Below are 18,581 nucleotides of genomic sequence, written 5' to 3'. Positions count from 1 at the left end.
CTTCGGAGTGCTAACACACATGGGTGTATTGCTGGGAACGTAAGTGACCCATTCTTACATGTGTTACCTTTGTTCGTCTTCAGTGGAAACGTCACTTGAGGGTTTCATAGTGGCTGGAATTCGGGGAGAAATCGGGTTTAACCCGAATTGCTCGGAGGTCAGTTCGGGGGGGTATAACCGGGCGGAATCGGGTTTAACCCGAAATAGTCACTCCCTAAATATAGTGCGAACACAATGTCACCGAAGTTTTCACAGAGTGTCAAGCAAGTCCGAGGTGGTAAGGAAGTCCACAAGAGCGCGGCAATGCCGGCACCTGGTGTTGGGCAGGCCAGCAGCCTAGAACCTTCCCAACGGAGCAAGGGCGATTGTCGAGGCGGGCTAATGCCGCCTCAAGGGAAAGACGAGGCTCAACTGTATCGAGGACAGGCTTCTATAACATGCTCTGTGTCCTTCAATACCCCGCACTCGGAACAATTCGGTGTACAGGTTGGGACAAAAGTTTTAGGAACAAGCGAGCGGAGTAACTTTTTCTTGGGTGCGACACCCTAGTGGCTGCAGGAAGCGGGTGAGTTCACTGTTTCGGAGGGGTGGAAGGGTACGCTGTTAGCGACACACAGCGGTAGCTTCCACTTCCCAAACACAACCAGGCGATACCGGAACTACCACTGTGTCTCTGGCATCGCACGCTTGCACCCCTCCGAAGCAATGAACTCACCCGCTTCCGCCAGCCGCTAGGGTGTCGTACCGACGAAAAAATACGCCGCTCGCGTGTTCCGTAAACTTTTGTCCCAACCTGTAGAAACCTTCCCAACTTTAAAGAGGAGGCGGCCGGCATATGGCACATTGAGACGGAGCCGGTGAATGATGGAGGTAACGGCCCGGGGGACAGGGTACTCTTATACCCTAGTCAGACAGCATTTCAAATGCCAATTGCGAGAAATGGCCTTCGGCCTCTCAAATGACCTTTGTTCGGGGGCGCCTGCCAGACAGGCGGGAAAGGAGTGCTCCTCAACTGACTGCCCTCACCGGCTCCCTTTTTCGGTTTCGTTTTCCATGTCTGCTGTGGAAATTTGAAGTTGGTCTGTGCGCCACAAATCAAGATGCAGAAGCCATATGCACTTCTCTAAACAGGATCTAAATACCTTTACACAGTTTCACTCCATTATCCGCATTTTATAGGCTTCCCTACATTCAGCTGCGAAGGTAGCGAGGGTACAATGGCATAACACTGTTGTCGAGATTGCTCCTTTCTGCTCCTCAAATGTCGTTGGGGGGCCTCCTTTCGCGTTGATGGTCATTTCTTAGAAAGGTCCTTCGAGCTGCCGTCTGACACTGCTGTCAGAGGTCATTTTTTGCAAATGACAATTCCCCGAAGTCCTTCGAGCATGCCGTCTGACTTTTATGAACCTTCGATTTATGAAATCCCTCGTTTTATGAACACGAGCACCGGGAACGAAACTTTTTCCATTCATTTTTCCCTCGTTTTATGAACCTCGATATTCGAATAATGAACGGAATTTCTGGGAACCAACTAGGAGTTGCCCAGCGTTTTTGCCCTCAATTTATAAACGGATCGTTCCGAGGTAAACAGAAACGTTCAAAGGGATAATTCCGTGGTCTTATGAATGACGCCTGAACGGACAAAACGTTTTCCAGGTATTGCACCCTCGGTTCTTAACCCCTCGAAATCCGAACAACAAACGGGTTTTCCGGGGTCGCACAAGGTGCGACCAAATGTTCCTGACCTCAGTTGATGAATAAGGTGGTCGCTGTCACCCGGAGATTAATAAACGGAGGTTAAAAATCCCGGAGGAAATCCGAGACCAGTCCAGTGCGAATGTGGTGACATCTCTTATTTCCAAGATTGACACAGCGGAAGGCATGGTCCAAAGCAAAATTAAACAATTTAGTATCGCATAATAAACAGAGTGTGAATGCGCTAACGTCTGTTCTTTGTGAGATTGATACAGCAGAAGGCATGGTCAAAAGCAAAATCGCACAATATATGGCATTATAAACACAATCCCAACTCGGAAATACTGTTGCATTTGCTCGATAGTACTGGATTTTCGATTTATGAACGATTTTTCGGGGAACCGAGGGTGTTCATAAATGGAGGGTTGACTGTATACCCAAAACGCACCGATGCAGGATCCACATGACGCGCAATCGAGATTGGGCAGCGATTGTGATCGCCCTCAGGGGGGGACAAAGCGAGTCTCGACGACAGAGATCAACAACGCAGACACTTGTTGTCCCCCGTTCGCGAACATGATTACACACTTCAAGGAGGGTTGGCGCAGGCGCAGTGGCTTCCTTTCGCCCTCGCCTTCTCGCTACTCGCACTGCCGGTTCCGGGTTGGCAAGATGGCGGCGATGACATCGGCCCGCACGAAGAAAACAATCACCGACAAACACCGAAACAGATGAAATCGCGTTTGTATTAATGTTAATTTCTTTAAAGTAGACATCCTGGACCAGTGTCTTCCTTTAATTTTTAGCTTCTGGGGGTATTGTGTAAAGCTTCCACCAGACGGCTGCAAATGAAAACCAAGATCACGAACGTGAAGGGCGGACGGTACGACGTGCCCAGCGGGATTACGCCGAACAGGATTGCGGACCGATCCAGATTGTGTGCGACAGTGTGTTTTGGGTATTAATCTGTCGGGTGTAATGTACTGTCACGAACATGATTCTATACACTCTTAAAAATGAACTTCACCACATAGCACGCTCCTAGCCAACCATTATCTCGAATGATATCCTTATCTGCCCTGATTTGTTGAAAACGGGGGGCGTACGCCATTTCTGTGACACTTATGCTGTTCATAATTGTCACAGAAAAGGCGTACGCCCCCTGTTTTCAACAAATCAGGGTAGATAAGGATATCATTCGAGATAATGGTTGACTAGGAGCGTGCTATGCGGTGAAGTTCATTTTTAAGAGTGTATAGTCATCCTTCGTTTCGGTGAGATCTATAATTAATGGAGTATCTGTTGGAGTAAATATTTGCTGGGGTCAGAAAAGTGGCACCAGCTACCGAAGGTGAAAATAACTACGCGGAAATTTGAAAAACAACCTTTTGGTAGTACTTTGCACGCACTCAACCACACTCTTAAAAAATGAACTTCACCGCATAGCACGCTCCTAGCCAACCATAATCTCGAATGATATCGTTATCTGCCCTGATTTGTTGAAAACGGTCGGCGTACGCCTTTTTTGTGACATATTATGAATAGCATAAGTGTCACAAAAAGGCGTACACCTCCCGTTTTCAACAAATCAGGGCAGATAACGATATCATTCGAGATTATGGTTGGCTAGGAGCGTGCTATGCGGTGAAGTTCATTTTTAAGAGTGCATCTCATCCCCCCCTCCTCCTGTCGAACAATGTGGAACTTCCAAAATTTTTCCTTGCCGAAAAGTTCCAGATTGTTCCACGGGAGGAGGGGTGAAAGGGTTGAGTGTTTATAAGCGTGTTTTGTTTCTACGAGTAAAATTTTTAGTTTGCAGTCAGTGCGTGTGTTTGTCTTTCCCCTGCACTGGGGTTTGAAGGACCAAACGCGTGGAGCGTTTTTCCGACGTTTTCAGGACGCACGCGCGCTCGGCGTGCGCGTGTGACCTCGTAAAAACCAGTTTTTCAACGCACTCGGAGGGCGTACGCTGGAATCTGTCGACTACAGATATTCGCGGGCGTCTGGGCGCGTTTTCCGAGAAGTAGACGGAACCATGGCCGTCGTGCGGCAGACAAGGTTGCGTATGAGCAGCTCGCATAAATTTTTGGTACAAAATTCATCACATTAAATTTACGTGAACATTTTAATGGTATCTAGAATGAAGGAACGCAGGAACCACAGCAAAGAAGAGCATCGGCACGTTTTAACAGATATTTGTGGTCGACGAATATAGCAACAGTGTCGCGCGTCACTCGCTCCGTACGCGTCCCATGCGTTTCGGGTGGTCGCCTCGCTGGCGTTTCTTCGCCGAGTGTGCAAGGCCATGGCGTACGCGCGACGTTTTGACGCTGAGAAAACGTCCAATGCGTTTCGCCCTTTACGGTGGTATTAGTAGACTGTTGATAATGCACGGTGAAGCTCTCGCACATACCGGGACCAATGGCAGCGTGCATGACTCTTATCAGTTGTGGTAGACACGGCATAGTTAATTCGGAAGCCACGTTATCAACAGTGTACTAACAGTCACATATTATCTACGCAGGATGTGTAAGCATTGAAAACAGTCACCTATGAAACATTAAAGTCGAACGATATCGCCCTTAAGCATAAACGTCTTATCATAGAGGAGCAGACGGCTTTTATCATTGCACGTTTTAAGCGGGGGAAGAGGAAATAATTAAGTCCCCTCGGTAACAGATGGGTCATAGATACGTATATGCTCCCAACGCGTGTACAAAATAGGAGCTTCTCTATAATTTGGCCCTGCCTCGGTACAAAGGGCGCCACGAATGATTCCACGTCGACGACGACGCCTTTTTTTACCCCGTTAGGGTCACGCGGTCGGCTGAGCGTGACGTCGTCACGCCTACCGTAAGTGGAATCGTGCTGTTGTGGATCTGCCTTGACAAATGGTTGCCACTCAAAGTCATTAACACTCCATGGGTCCCGTTTGGGGAATACCGCTCAGAGAATTTCGTGTGAGCTGTATTGGAATGGAGCGCCACCTAAAAGTGGCTTTGTGACGTCACCAATAGTTTTACATTCCCCTACTATGGTTTTTACGTGGGACAGACAGCAAAGTACATCAGTGGCGCGCACATATTAAAAATAACGATGTATCTTACGCAGCGGAGCGTAATGAAAATGGTCAGATAATTTCAAAAATTGACAACCATTTGTAGTGGACTGACGAGACGTCAGTATTGCCGCCAAGTTCCAGTGGCAGATGAAAGGATTTTCGATAGAACGCGCGATGATAGACTAGTGCCCCCCAAAGCGCGGTCATTTTTTTAATAGATACTCCGAGCTAATGCTTTGGCTCGCTCAGAGCTAGAGAGGCAAATTTCCGGAAATTTTGAATCGCTCGAAAAAAAAAACGTTTTCCTTTTTGTTTTTTTTTTCCCAAAAAATTTGAAAAAAATGGAAACAAACGTGGTTACTGCTGAGTCGAAGCATTGCCGTCCAAGCCACATCATATAATGACCTAGACACTTTAGTAGTGTTCACCCTCTAGGCATAAATGCAGAGCAGAGCATCCCATGAGACTGCTGTCACTCGGCGATAGGTACTTGGAACAATCCGTAACTCAGGCATTATGTGAACGCGATGGCGATCGCTTGGAGCAGCCAGACGGAGCTCTAAGTTGGTGGTTGTTGGCGGATTATAGAGGCACTGTTGGCGGGTTGGAACGCATAAAAGGCACGAAAATTTACATTTTTGAATTTTGTCACCTGGACATTTTTTGCTATTTTTCCGGAGACGAGGAAAAAAACGAAAAACTTTTTTTCCCAAAAATTTCGGGGCTTCGCGTCTCGACTCAGAGCCATCCTTTTCATAGCCGCTAGGACCTTACTACGTATATCCTTCCTGTGCCTTTCCTGACCTTTCCTTTCTTTTTCCCTTCCTCCTTCCTTCCTTTCCTCCCTTTTTTTTTCTTAATAAACATATATCCCCCCCTTTCCTGTACTTACGTAGTTGTGGTGCTAAAAAGTGTGCGCAAAATATTGTTCTCACCACCTGCAGGGAAACCAAGCTATAGTCAAAACGTAACGCATGCTATAGCTTGTTCCGGATGATGAAAAATAACCAATCGAAGAAACGCTGATGCCTCACAACAACAAGGTCCCATTCAATGTACAAGAACCTTTGAATGACTCACCTTATATTTTGCTCTTACGGATCTCACACTTGTACACGGTGTTCGTATACCGCCTCTTTCTAACGACCCTGCGTGATTTTTCCTTTCCTCATTCTTTCATTCTTTTCCGTTCTTTGTTGTCCCGAACGAGTGCAGAAGTGCCACATTCTGAGATCCATCGCTTGCCTCAGCGTTTACTTGCTCATCCAAAGACCCGCGTTTTCTTCCGACACTAAATACGTTGTGTTTTGAGCGAACGCTCAAAAACCCTCTTGCGGCATCTCATCTAATAAGTGAACGATACGAAACACAAAAAGAGATTCGATTTTTCCCGCACGCGCATTAATATTATTCGTCTTCTTGATTATGGCTTCCATATTGTGCGTGGAAGTAGAGCGTGGAACCTGGAAGAAGGAGAGGAAGATATTGGACGTAATCAGGGACTCTCGTTAATCACTCGTGATTAAAGGGACGATTCCACCCTGGAGACGACGGCTTGTTGGAGCTCACGCTGATGACGGATTTCGCCGCTAATTGGAGTCTCCGAGGGATGCGCTTCTCTATAGGGGGAGCTACAATCAAATGGTATTCATTACGCAATTGAGCAGTCCATTTTATTTTCTGTCCAACTGAAAATGTCCGTTAAGAATACGTCACGTCCAGGAGGTTCACACAGTGTAAGAAGCTTGCCAAAAAAGGAAGAAAACATAAAGGCTTTGTCATCAAAATGTCTTTGTTTGGAAAAATTGTTCTTTTTCTAATCGCTTCCGTTTTCTTGGCAAGAGAATATCATTATCTTTGCTTTGTATACTCGCTGATTGATTCGTGGTGATGAGTCACTCTCTGTTAGAAAAAAAGAAACTTGTTTCACGTTTTCCGCTTTTCGTGACTTTTTTAGTTAAGAAGGAAGAACATCTCGTGCAGCCGGTGTCTCCCCCTCGTCTTCTTGGTAGTACAGTGAACCCTCGTTAATATGACCCCCGATAATCTGACATACGCGCGTTACGACCGTACTCTTGGGGAACAATGCAGTGAAACCTCTGCAAATCAGCCCCGTTATTATGACAATTCCGCATTATGACCAAAATTTTCGGGAACGACCATGGTCATAATAACGAGGGTTCACTGTATTGGTATTATTTTATTCCATCGTTCTTAATGCGCGTGTCAGACGCACAATGTTACGCTACATTTCTTTTCTTCTGTGTCCGGCTTTTGTTCTCTCTCAGAAGTATTAAATATTCGCTCCTCTTTCAGAACAGCTCCTCGAAAATGTACAATTGGTGTACCGATTGGTTAATGCCTCCGAGGGAAAAAAAAAAAGTATCTTTCGCGAGTAATAGCGCGATATTTGTAGCTAACATAACACTTTCGCGTGTGAACACGTATGGGCTATAAGAGCTAGGTCTCTATCGTTCGCACTCCGATACCTTGAACAGAACTGTTTCACATCGTGTCCAAACTGTCATCGCATGGAACTTCTTACTTCTATTGAAGACATGGGACAAAGTCAAATTCCTTATTAAGATGTTCTCGCTCGAACCCCCCCGAAACGTAACGAAGGAACAAACTTTTTCGGCACATTTAAAACCCGGAATGGCGTTCTTTCTGCAGAACGGACGATAGAGGGATTCGTGTGCTCAAGATTTCCCGGGTAATTGGTGTCGTACTTCTTTAGAGTGCATTAGGCTTTTAAGTGCATGTCGTTTAGACGCGGTGGCTATCGTTCCTCTTTTCTTTTTTCTTTCTTTTTTTTAGGAAGATGCGCGTTTAACTCCGATTGGTCGGGAGGTTGAACGCCGTCATTTCCGGCAAGCGATAAGCGACTTCCGGTTTTCGTAACCAGGCCTCATTACCGTTCCTTAAGCTAACATGGCAATAAAGGCCGCTATAATGGCTGGAAAGAAATGAATAATTATGAGAGTGTAATGGCTATCCTTGAACTGCAATGGAGAGGTTCCATTCTCGCCTCTTATCATTGTCCGTTTCTTCTTTCGTGGTTTCATATTTTGATGCCTCCTGAATACACTATACACATAAACAAGTAAACAAGGTTCCATTCTCCCGTCCAGCCTGTGAACTCAGTCGTGCAATCTCATTCTTCTGTGCCTCACTCTCACCCTCAACGCATTAACCTCATGCTTTCCTTTTAAAGTCATCTTCTGCGATCCATCTCATCATTCTTTCACCGTTTGTTAGTCATCTTTTTTTTTGTCATCTTTGTCTTTAATCTACCTCATCCTTCTTTCATCATTTGTTAGTTAAATCCTTTATTTCCTTATTTCTTCATTTTTCTTTCTTTATTTATTTCTTATTCCTTCCTATTTCTTTCCTTTTATTGTTTTCTTTTCTTTCTATTTATTTCTTATTCCTTCCTATTTCTTTCCTTTTATTCTTTTCTTTTGTTTTTATTTTATTATTTCTTAATTTTCTTTATTTATTTATTTCTGGAATAGCAAGCCGAAGTCTCGTTTGGCTGACCTTTCCCCCGTTTTTTTTCCTTTTCGTATAATAAATATATCCCCCCCCCCTCTCATTGGTCCCAAATAAGGGGTTAGCAGCTCGAGGATACCTCCTGCCTTGTGAGTGGCTGGACGCGCGCGGTCACGTGCTTCCTCCAAACTGTACTTTTTCCCCCGCGCAGGTAGAAAAACTGTCGTACCGTATTTGACTCGCTCTTTATTGGCTGCACCTTTCATGCTGCGCTTTTTATTGTTACCTATTGTTACAGTTCCGCAGTTATCGTAAGGGGAGCTTTGTCGAAGCCCACGTTTTACGTCCAATTTACTGTCGCTATGCACATCCTCGACGCTTCAACGAGGAACCTAATAATTCTTTCCTTTCCTTTTTCCTTTCGTTTCCTTTTTCTCTTTTTCCCATTTTTTTTTTCTTTCACTCTATTAAACATATTCCCGCCCGCCCCCCTGAATAATTCTAGCAACCCACTCCAAAAATAAGGAAATTGATCCACCACACTCGTGACGTCAGCAGAATAACTCTCACCAAATTCCATTTTCGAGAGCTATACCATAACATGAAATCCGTTTTTGAAAATCTCCTCCCGGTGAGTATAAAATACGTCTCTGGGCGCGCCGATTCTCCTCGTAAAACGTTTGTGCCGCCCAAAGACGAAGACCACGCGCACATGAAATTATAGGAGCAATCCTATGTTATATGATATGATATATATTATAGATATATGCATTAGACGAAAAGGAAAAAAAAAAAGGAGGAAAGGCCACCCAAACGAGACGTCGGCTTGCTATTCCAGAAATAAATAAATAAAAATAAAAATAAATAGGAAATAAAGGATAAACTAACAAATGATGAAAGAAGGATGAGGTAGATTAAAGACAAAGATGACAAAAAAAGATGACTAACAAACGGTGAAAGAATGATGAGATGGATCACAGAAGATGACTTTGAAAGGAAAGCATGAGGTTAATGGGTTGAGGGTGAGAGTGGGGCACAGAAGAATGGTCCCATGCCAAGGGTGTGAGTAAATAAGAAAAAAAAGTATAATTCCACGAAACACAGAATTTCTGGAAGTATACGCGGGTCACCAACTTTGGGTGCATACAGACCGTGCACACAGTTTTTCATTGGAGGGATTACACCGACCTACTACATAATTGCTTCCCTCTCCAAAGAGCCTTACTGGGTGGGAACCGGACGTTTCGGTGCGCGGGCATTTCGGAGCACGGACAACTCGGTGCGCGGACAATTCGGTGCGCGTTCTTTTTCGGCGGGACAAAACGAAAAGAAAAATTACAGCAGAGACTTTTTTTTTTTTTGCCGTTCCGCATTCACCATATACATTCAGAATTTAGAATTCACAATACATTCAGAATTTAGCGAGCTTTCGCTGATGCCTTTCACTGATTGCTTGCCTTTATTAGAGCAACATCGCGTTATTTTGCCTATGTTATACTGCGTTCTTCCGTGCAATTATCTCACTGGAAAAGCGCTTCGAATGCAAAGGCCGACAAATGCGCACCGAGTATTTTACGTGCCGGTTGTTTTTGCAAATTGTCTGTCGTGTCTGGTGACACAAATAATAGAGAAATGTTTGTCGCAGGAGAACATACTGTAGGTGTTGTGAAAATGGCTGGTGGGAAATACGAAATGTATGCGTTATGTTTCCAGCTACGCGTATGACTGAAGCTTCTTAATAGTAAAATAATTGATACATGTGCACAAGCATAGAAACATGGCAGGACTTATGGGGTTGTACCGGTATAAAGGCGGAGCATGAGTGGAATAATCGGCGGCGACACATCATCATCATCACTTAATAGTCTAGGGCATTTATTGCTCGTTCATTTACCTCCGGAAATATGTTTAATAGTTGCGGAGCAGACTGATTTAACTAGTGAAAAATTTCGCGTGTCTGACAAGTGCAAAAGCGTATAAAACTAATCCATATCAATGCTGCTTTTACGAAACGCTGTGAGGGCAATATCGGGCTTAGTGAAAAAGTAGTCTAATCCACCCACAGATTTTAACCCTGACTTCGCGAAATGCAGTGGGCGCGCATATAAGCCGTGCGGTCGTTTCGAGAAAATTTTGGTCCGCGAAATTTTGTTCGTTTGCAATAGTATGTAGTATATGATGGGACACGCTGGGAAGGTTATCGGTATGTTCTGCCGGATGGGTCCGTATAGCGTAACCCTGCAAGGAATAGAAATTCCCTTGGGTAGGTGAACACCGGAAATGTCTTCTTGTACGTCATATCCCAGGGAGCGGTGAGGTGTTGTTGTTCCTTCTAGTATTCCCTGTACAGATAACGAGCACTGGAAAGTTTTTGATCCCCCTTATTCCTATTTTCTTGGAAAACCAGTACCACACAAATGGCGACTCAAAAAGCGGAAAGTGCACTGACGTTTTTGCAAAAAAAAAAAAAAAAATGAATGCGTTTGCTCGGGCTTGACGCAATAACTTAAAACAATAAATTATCATCCTCGTCAGTACATCATCAGTACGCAATGATAGGTAAGTAATTCGACTTCAGTTCATTGTGTACTGAGGATGCCGTCTGTATAGGTGGTGAAACGTCAATGTTTTATGTTCTCAAGCTTTATGTGTCAAGGCGGAGTAAACGCAGTTTTTTTTACAGTATGTCTTCTTCTGTTGGTATATGTATCCTCTCTGTGTATGTATCTTCTCTCTGTTGGAGTATTTTCTGACGTTTTTGTTCCGCATCTTTGTACTAAATGCTTTCAACGCAAAAAAACTGCAAGTTGAGTCGTCCATCCGTGTCATCCCCATATCATCGTCATCATGTATCTCTCTCTCCCGTGTCGTTGCTATAGACGACAGATCTTCAAACTATCGTGTGTCCGTACGAGTAGTGTTTAATCATGTTTGTCAGCGAAAAATCTCCAAAAATGCACACGTGGTCTTATAGTACATTAAAAGTAAAGTGATACAACATACACCTGAAGTGTGTCACACAACATGCTACATTCATTTTGCATAAACGTCTTTTGCTGTAATTTTTCATTTCGCTCTGCCCGGCAAACCGAACGCGCACCGAAATCCACCCAAGTGCCCGTGCACCGAAATGTCCTAGACCCGGCTCGTGCAGATAAACCTAAGTGGCACGCGTAACTCGTTGTCTGAAGGGTTTATTCACATGACGTCATCCGTAGGAGACCGCCACTGTCGCTTGCAGGCAGATGTGCTGCCATCAGCCGCCATATTGTATAGGTCCCGTCGAAGCCGGCACCCATATCGCACTCACCGTATATTACACCACTACACCACTCATTACACCACTCATTGTGTTTCAGAGTTATTGCGCTGTGTGATTCGTAGCATATCCAAGTAATTTCCATGTTTTCGACGTTAACAGTCATCCAAAAAACATATGGCAGCGAACGAATGCCGAAAACATAACCTCGAGGGACTTACAGTATGGCGGCGGGGGTGACGGGCTGTCTGAGGAGAGCTGTACCCCATATGGATGCTCAGAGGTAGTGCCCCTAGCGGCACCTGCACACAACGCTTATGAGACCGACGTTTTCGTCGCTCTGTTTATTTTTGTAAGCTCGCTATGGCTTCCGCGCTTTTTCTATAGCTTTCGCTTTAGCACGCATAAATGCACCGTCGGAAGTTTGTGACTTAAGTAAACAGGGAGTTACTTGTGCAAATGCCGGTTTATTTTCACGTACTTGGCTTCTTTTTTTCTTCTTTTTTTCTTTTTTTTTTCAACTAGGATAGGACTTCGTTTCCCCGCTTTATAGGTGCTCCAAGATTGACCTGTTTCACGAGAGCGACGTCTCCAGAAGAAAAGATCATCATGATCCGAAAGCATCTCATCTGGACGGGTATCCTCCCTGCAGAATCCGCAAGACAAATAGAATCGCGCGGACAATTCTTTGGAAACATTTCGCTGAGTCGTTTCTTCTTGCCAGGACTTTTTCGCAGCTTGTCTTTGAGTGATGGAACGAGACGTTTCTGTTTCCGCTGGGTCATACTTTTATTTTTTGGGCACACGGGCGCTATTATATTTACGAGACATCGCTTGTATGTTTGCTTCGTTCGTCCATGCGAGCGCCGAAATGGGATTCGGTCGCTGAGGGGACCTTTTCCTTTTTCTTTTTTTTGCTTCGTTTTCCAATAACGCTGTTAGAAAAGGCCTTTCGTTGGAAAACGGGATTACAACCGACTAGCTCTGGGTTCGTTGAGCGCGAAGGTGCAAAAATTGTCCAAAATGTCCTGTTTGGTAAAACCTTTACTTTTGTTACGCAGCGTACGAGACACGCATTATAGTGACAGCACTGACGATGAAGTACTACTGCTTGCGATACGGTTGTCCCTAAACGCCTGTCAGTATAGTTTTGTAGCCCATGTTTCATTGGTTTACCTCGGAAGTGTTGTTCTAATATTGCATTTAAAGAAAGACCATATGCTGCGAGTGTTTATTACTGAAAATAAATGATCTTGCAACCCCTGGAGATTTGAGATGGGATAAACCGTAGGGTGTTGATTTCAGACAATGGTGTCGCAAGCAGTTCATGTTTTTAGCACATCCTTGTGGACGCATTTCCCGATTTCGTTTTATTTTCATGTAGGGTAAGATGGGGCAATTGATGAGACTTTTTTTTTTTTGCTCGACGCCCCCTATCTCAGAGACGCGTTGCTCCATGGGCTTGAAACTTGGCTCATAGGTGGCTCTGCATGTCCGCTTTATTGCATGTGAGAATCGTCCCGATTGGTGGATACGCGTTGAAGAGAGAGAGAGAGAGAAAAAAAAATCGGTTACTTCTGCCTGGAATGTAAAGACTCGCGAAAAAGGAGCGATCTTCTGTTGATGTTGATGAAGAAAAATACTATGGAGAGGTTGAATTCGTCACACGACAAATTGGGCTACTCCCATAAACAGACCCCCCTTCCCCCCCCAAAAAAAATGTGAAGAAAGAAAAAAACAGCGTTTCGAAGGCTTATTCTGTCAATATAAGTCCACATCCTATTTCTTTATTCATTCATCTAGATGTATGCAAAATATGGGCTCTCTTCGTTATCCGGTGTTCAAGAGAAAAAATTAATCCGTCCCATGATATGCACGGGGCAGGACGCTACAATTTTATGTAATTTAAATTTAATGCAATTTAAATGTAATGGAATTTAGAAACGGATAAGTCATGTTATATGTGGCTTAATGTTTGTTCCTCAGAGATTTCTTTTTTTGCATATTGCCTAGGATTCTCCAGCGAGATTTCCTGTTTCCTACGATACGACACGATACGATGCGACACATCAGACTGGCGGTGCCTTGTTTGTAAAGGACGGTGGAGCAAAGTTGGACCGGGTTCTGTGTGGTTTTATTGCACATCATGTGCGCGGTGGGCCCACGGGCTTTCCTTTGTCTGCTTAGATTGCAAAAAAACTAATTTGTATAGCTCATTACCACGGCGTGTCTCGTCTTGCCCCGTGTGGTTTGGGGCAAGATGAGACAATCTGAATTTTTGAATTTCCTGTTCCGTGTTTATTTCAAAACGGCTACGTCTGTTCTGTATTTATAGGTCAGAAGCTCTAGACCCCTGAGAATGTGCCTATGGCTAGTTTTTCTTTTTTTTTTTACCGCGAAAAATAAAAGTTTCGTATTCAATTGCAAATTTCTCTCTCATTTTGCCTCCACCTTACCCTACCGGACCGTGCTGTAACTCTCACTTCTGTGTACAAGAAAGGGGTTTCGGGAAACTAGGGAAGAAAATGGAGAAAAGCGGTATGGTATGCACAGGTCCCAGTTATCGTGATTAGAGGGAAGGTCCGGTTCCGTTCGTCGTCGATTGAGCTGCATTGTTGAGTTTAAAGATGTTCCGAGAAGAAATAACCCTCCTCTGTCGTTGGCAAGGCTTTTCGGAGTACTATATCGAAGGAGTGCCACATCGGATCAGAACGAACTGTCTCGGCATACTTGGTCATACTTGGCGGTGATGGTGATGGCCAGAGGGCTCGCCGTGGTCGGCCTCACAGAGGTGGGCAACATCACGACCGACTCCCTGGGGAATGCGCGTCCTGGGCCGACTTCTAAGGGAACTGTGCCGACATATGTCTGAAAGCGTCTGAGGAAAAACCCCAGACAGAACAACCGGGTTTCGAACCCGGGGTACCTCCCAGTCTCGACGTGACATGGCAAGCACGCTAACGACTGAGCCACGCGAGCTCATCCTCACGGAATATTCTAGTAGAAGAAAAAGCGAAGACACTGCTCACAGGGCAGAAGTTCCGTCCCGTGTGATGTTGAGCATTCACACGGTGCGGAACATCGGGAGTGGCGTACTGCGCATTAGCAGACGACACTTAGCAGACGACACCGTCAGCGTGTTTTCCTGTCGTCTGCTACGGAATATATTGTGGCTGTTATTGTAGCAGGATATTCCCCGCGGTTAGCAGTGTACGTGAAGACACGACGTTAAGCGCTCACGCGACAGCAGAATGATACGAGGTGCCGCAAGAGGCGCTAGTGGCGCAAACACTCGCGTCCGTCCGTTCGTGAGGACAGGCAGCTCCCGTCTTTACCATATCTCCGAGGACTCGTTCAGTTACATGATCTGATCCAGCAATGGAACTGGTGGTATTTACGTTGTCGCTGAAAGGGCAGAAAGTTCTTGGTGGGCTATTTTCCTCACAAGGTGCGTCGGCGTGTCATATCTTCGTTTGCGAGGTTTAAGACATCCTTAATCGCAACAGAGGAGACAAGCCATGTTCATCCCTGGAACGATATCGACAAGGCGGCATAAAGCAAGGACATCCTCCATGTAGCTGGTCAATGACTGACCGTCAATCTTTCCTCACATCTTGGGCTTCCGCACTTCCCTTATACCACATCCGAATCTGTACGTTTTGAATGTCCTCCGACTATTTTTATATATGTCTTCATAATTTCTTCCACTTCAGCATTGCATGCCAGGTCATCTTTTGTACTAAATGAAAAAACATTTATCACGATACACGTTTGGAATAGTTGTCTTTCATCATCGTTCCCCCCATATCGTTTTCCATCATTAATGTCATACGTGTTCACATTCATTTCTTCATCATCATTTATTTTCGTGTCATTCATGTGTAGCACGTTTCGTGTCCATCGTGTAATAGATACAGTAGATAGTACTGTATTTTGCTTCTGTTTTGTCCCTGTTTTATCTGTATTATTTATGTAACTATATATAAACAAGCTTGTCTCAGCTGCACGTTCGATGTTAGTGCACAGCAGGGTGCGCAGAATTTTGCACTAATTTCCGGAGATTTTAATTTGCGCCTATTTTTGTCTCGTTGTAGATGCACCATCCGATACAGATGAAACCAGCCGACAGTGAAAACAGAAACGGTAAGTTTCCGACACTTTGTGATGAAAATGTTTTCCAGGCGAGCTTAGATTATACAGATGCGCGGAAAAAATTTAAGTGTCACGACGTCATAATACAGAAATGAAAGAAGAATAAAATAAATAAAAAAGGGAAAAGAAAAGAATTAGGAAATAAAGGATAAACAAACAAACAAAGATGACTAACAAACGGTGAAAGAATGATGATGGGGTTTAACAGAAAGTCAGTTGATAGTTACTTGAAATGGGACTTCCCAGTATAGTTCACAACAACGTATTATTAGTATTCCCTGTTGATTTTAATATGTCCGTAAATAATGGGATGCCCTTTCGTCCGCGTGACGTCATAGTTTTTGCCACGTGTCGCGGGATGATTTCTAGTGAACTGAACAAATGCCTCCTGGGAGTGAGATACTAAAATGTTTCGAAAACATTCAGAAGAGATTATGGCGTGGATCCCCAATTAATATTGCGACGGTTACTTTCAATGATGCGTAACGAGTTCAGTGCGGAAATATTTAGAGAAATAAATGATTCTGTATCGAGGTGAGGCAAAAATGCCTTCCCGAAGGACACCAGAAGAGCCAAGTTTGAGCTCTGAGCAGTAAGAAAACTCAATCCTTCCTCTGTTTTTCGTACCTCCTCCCTTATCGTTTACTAATAACATTGGAAGGTACGAAGGCAGAAAAAATAGGCGATGTCAAGTTGCCGGTGGTGAGTAAATCAAAGAGTGATATTAAACGGTAGGAACAACTTACTTATTTACGCATGGTAAACAAGACTTTAGTGCACGAGACTGCACTTCTTCAGGTTACAAAAATATAAACACGGTACAGGCACATATATACAGTTGACGGGGGAGTTCTGGCATCAGAGGGTAACAGGTTGATGGAAAGGATGCAAACACAGACAAAAATCAAAAGAACATAAACATTGGCTTAATTAACTTAATAACATTGGCTTTAAAACGTCGCGGAAGGTATTTACGTGGCTTCGCTAAGACGGGTATTTTAATTTCTGGCCGCGCAGTAAAATGATGACCCTTAGTTTAGACATTTAATGCCGGGCCTTTTCTATCGTGGATAGTTAATTAAATCTGGAAATATTTTTGTCGCGTTGATAACCTCTTTGCCATCCAATGTGTGTCCGTTTCTAGAGCAACGAGTCCCTGATCCCGTACGGTACCTGAAAAATAGAAGGCACTCCAAATGGGCTTTTAAAAGATGAACTTATTTTTTAAAAACAGATATCACATCGCCATCTAGAATGAGAAATGTCTGCGGAACAGTTTCCGCAAACGAAGTTCCGAGGATGTTCTTTTTTTTTTTTTTTTTTCACCCACAAACGCGTTTTGGAGTAGCCAGTTCTAACTGGGTCGGGACTAACCTCTCCATATTTTTCTTTCTTTTCCAATCCAATCCAATCCATGTTTATAGTGAATACATTCACGGTTACTGGCATTCTGGAACTATGCAAGCAGCGAAACATAAATGTTTTTGAGCCTTTCTGGCCAAAAATGACGCCTTAGAAAGTTTTCTCCCTACATTGAAGCAATAATAATAATAATAATAATAATAAACAACCGTGAGGTCAATAACAGGACGATCAAATTCAGTTACTTAGCGAAAGTATTTTGCGCTCCGATAAGCTACTCCTTTAATGAAGGCGATGACGACGAGTATGTAAAACCTAATGATGGTCTCGCTGTTATGATTCTCTTCTGTCCTGCACAGAGGCAACAACGAGAGATACACTGATGATAATGAATGGGGAAATAATACAAAAAGCGCTATCTACTCACGGCTAGCATTACGGTTAAATTTAGCCGTTATCAACCGGAACAATAAAATAAATTGCAATTAGAAGTGGTTTCGGTCGGCCGTTACAGGTACGGAAAGAGAATGAACCTCGGGAGAAATTATCCCGAGCATTCAAGATAGATGATCGTATCAGGAACATCTGTTTTGGAAAATATGGCCCGCGATTCCTTTGTTCTCTTTTTCCCCGCTAGGGTGAAGTATTACTTATCTAGAAGCGTTCCGCCGTTATCATAACGCTTTCTGAAAATGGCTTTGCTTATACTTTTCTCTCTTTTTCATTTTTTTTTTTTTTATCGCCAGAGTAAATGCAGAGTGCGTGTGTGAGCTAAATGGGAAGCAGTCGCGGGCTGCAGTGTAATTGGTCGTTAGGGCTGCATGCTGGCTTCTGATTGGTTCATGCGAAGTAACGGGATAGCTGCGCGTTTTTTTTTTTTTTTTTTCTTCTTCTTACGTTGTATCCGCGGCGTTCAGCAAGGAACAGATGTTTTGTATGAGTATAACCGTTTTAATGACGTTAACCAAGTTTCACGGAAGAGTTATTAAGTAACCGTCATTGGAAAAATTGGACTCGATTTAGGGATGCGGAGTGAAATTGGCACGATGAATTGAGAAATGTGGGATGCTAAACTTATCATGAATGTTTTACAGCCAATATGCAGACGTACGTGCATGAAATCGGAAATTTCCGTTTTTAATGGGAACAGAATCCTTGATAGCTTCGCCATTACGATAGCTGACATTTTCACTATTACCGTTAATGGTTTCATTAAGAAAGTATGATTGAAATTTCTTCAGCTTCAAGTGCAAGCAGGAGAGAGAGATATATATACATGATGACGATGATATGGGGATGACTTCAAATTTTACATGAGATTACCATGAACTCGATTGTTTGGGAAATCAGAGGAAGACTGGAGCCATCGTTATACGCGCATCCTGACAATGACTTAGATACCGTTAGCTTTGGGATAAGCAAATGTTGTTTTGAATGATATTAACCTTTCGTCCCTCATAGAATCTTGTTTTTTTTTTTCTTCTTCTTCTTTTGAAAAGCAGACGTCTCTGGTTGTCGCGCATCATTTTCGAAACGTTTCATTGTCTGCGATTTCTGGCA

At 43.9% G+C, this 18,581-nt stretch overlaps 1 protein-coding gene across 10 annotated transcripts in view; it reads left to right on the top strand.

Annotated features, from left to right (window-relative positions):
- The window catches only part of LOC135401580 (CUGBP Elav-like family member 2), a 254,196-nt gene that overhangs the window by 159,978 nt on the left and 75,637 nt on the right, over positions 1 to 18,581 (top strand). For all 10 annotated transcript variants that reach the window (XM_064634073.1, XM_064634072.1, XM_064634075.1 and 7 more), the window contains one exon: positions 15,602 to 15,650. In XM_064634073.1, the coding sequence (XP_064490143.1) occupies positions 15,602 to 15,650 (49 nt within the window). The remainder of the gene's footprint in view (positions 1 to 15,601; positions 15,651 to 18,581) is intronic.

Source organism: Ornithodoros turicata, chromosome 7 (genome assembly GCF_037126465.1).
Source record: "Ornithodoros turicata isolate Travis chromosome 7, ASM3712646v1, whole genome shotgun sequence".
NCBI lineage: Eukaryota > Metazoa > Arthropoda > Arachnida > Ixodida > Argasidae > Ornithodoros > Ornithodoros turicata.
Note: the sequence above shows the minus strand (reverse complement) of the source record. Positions and strands in the feature narration are given on the sequence as shown.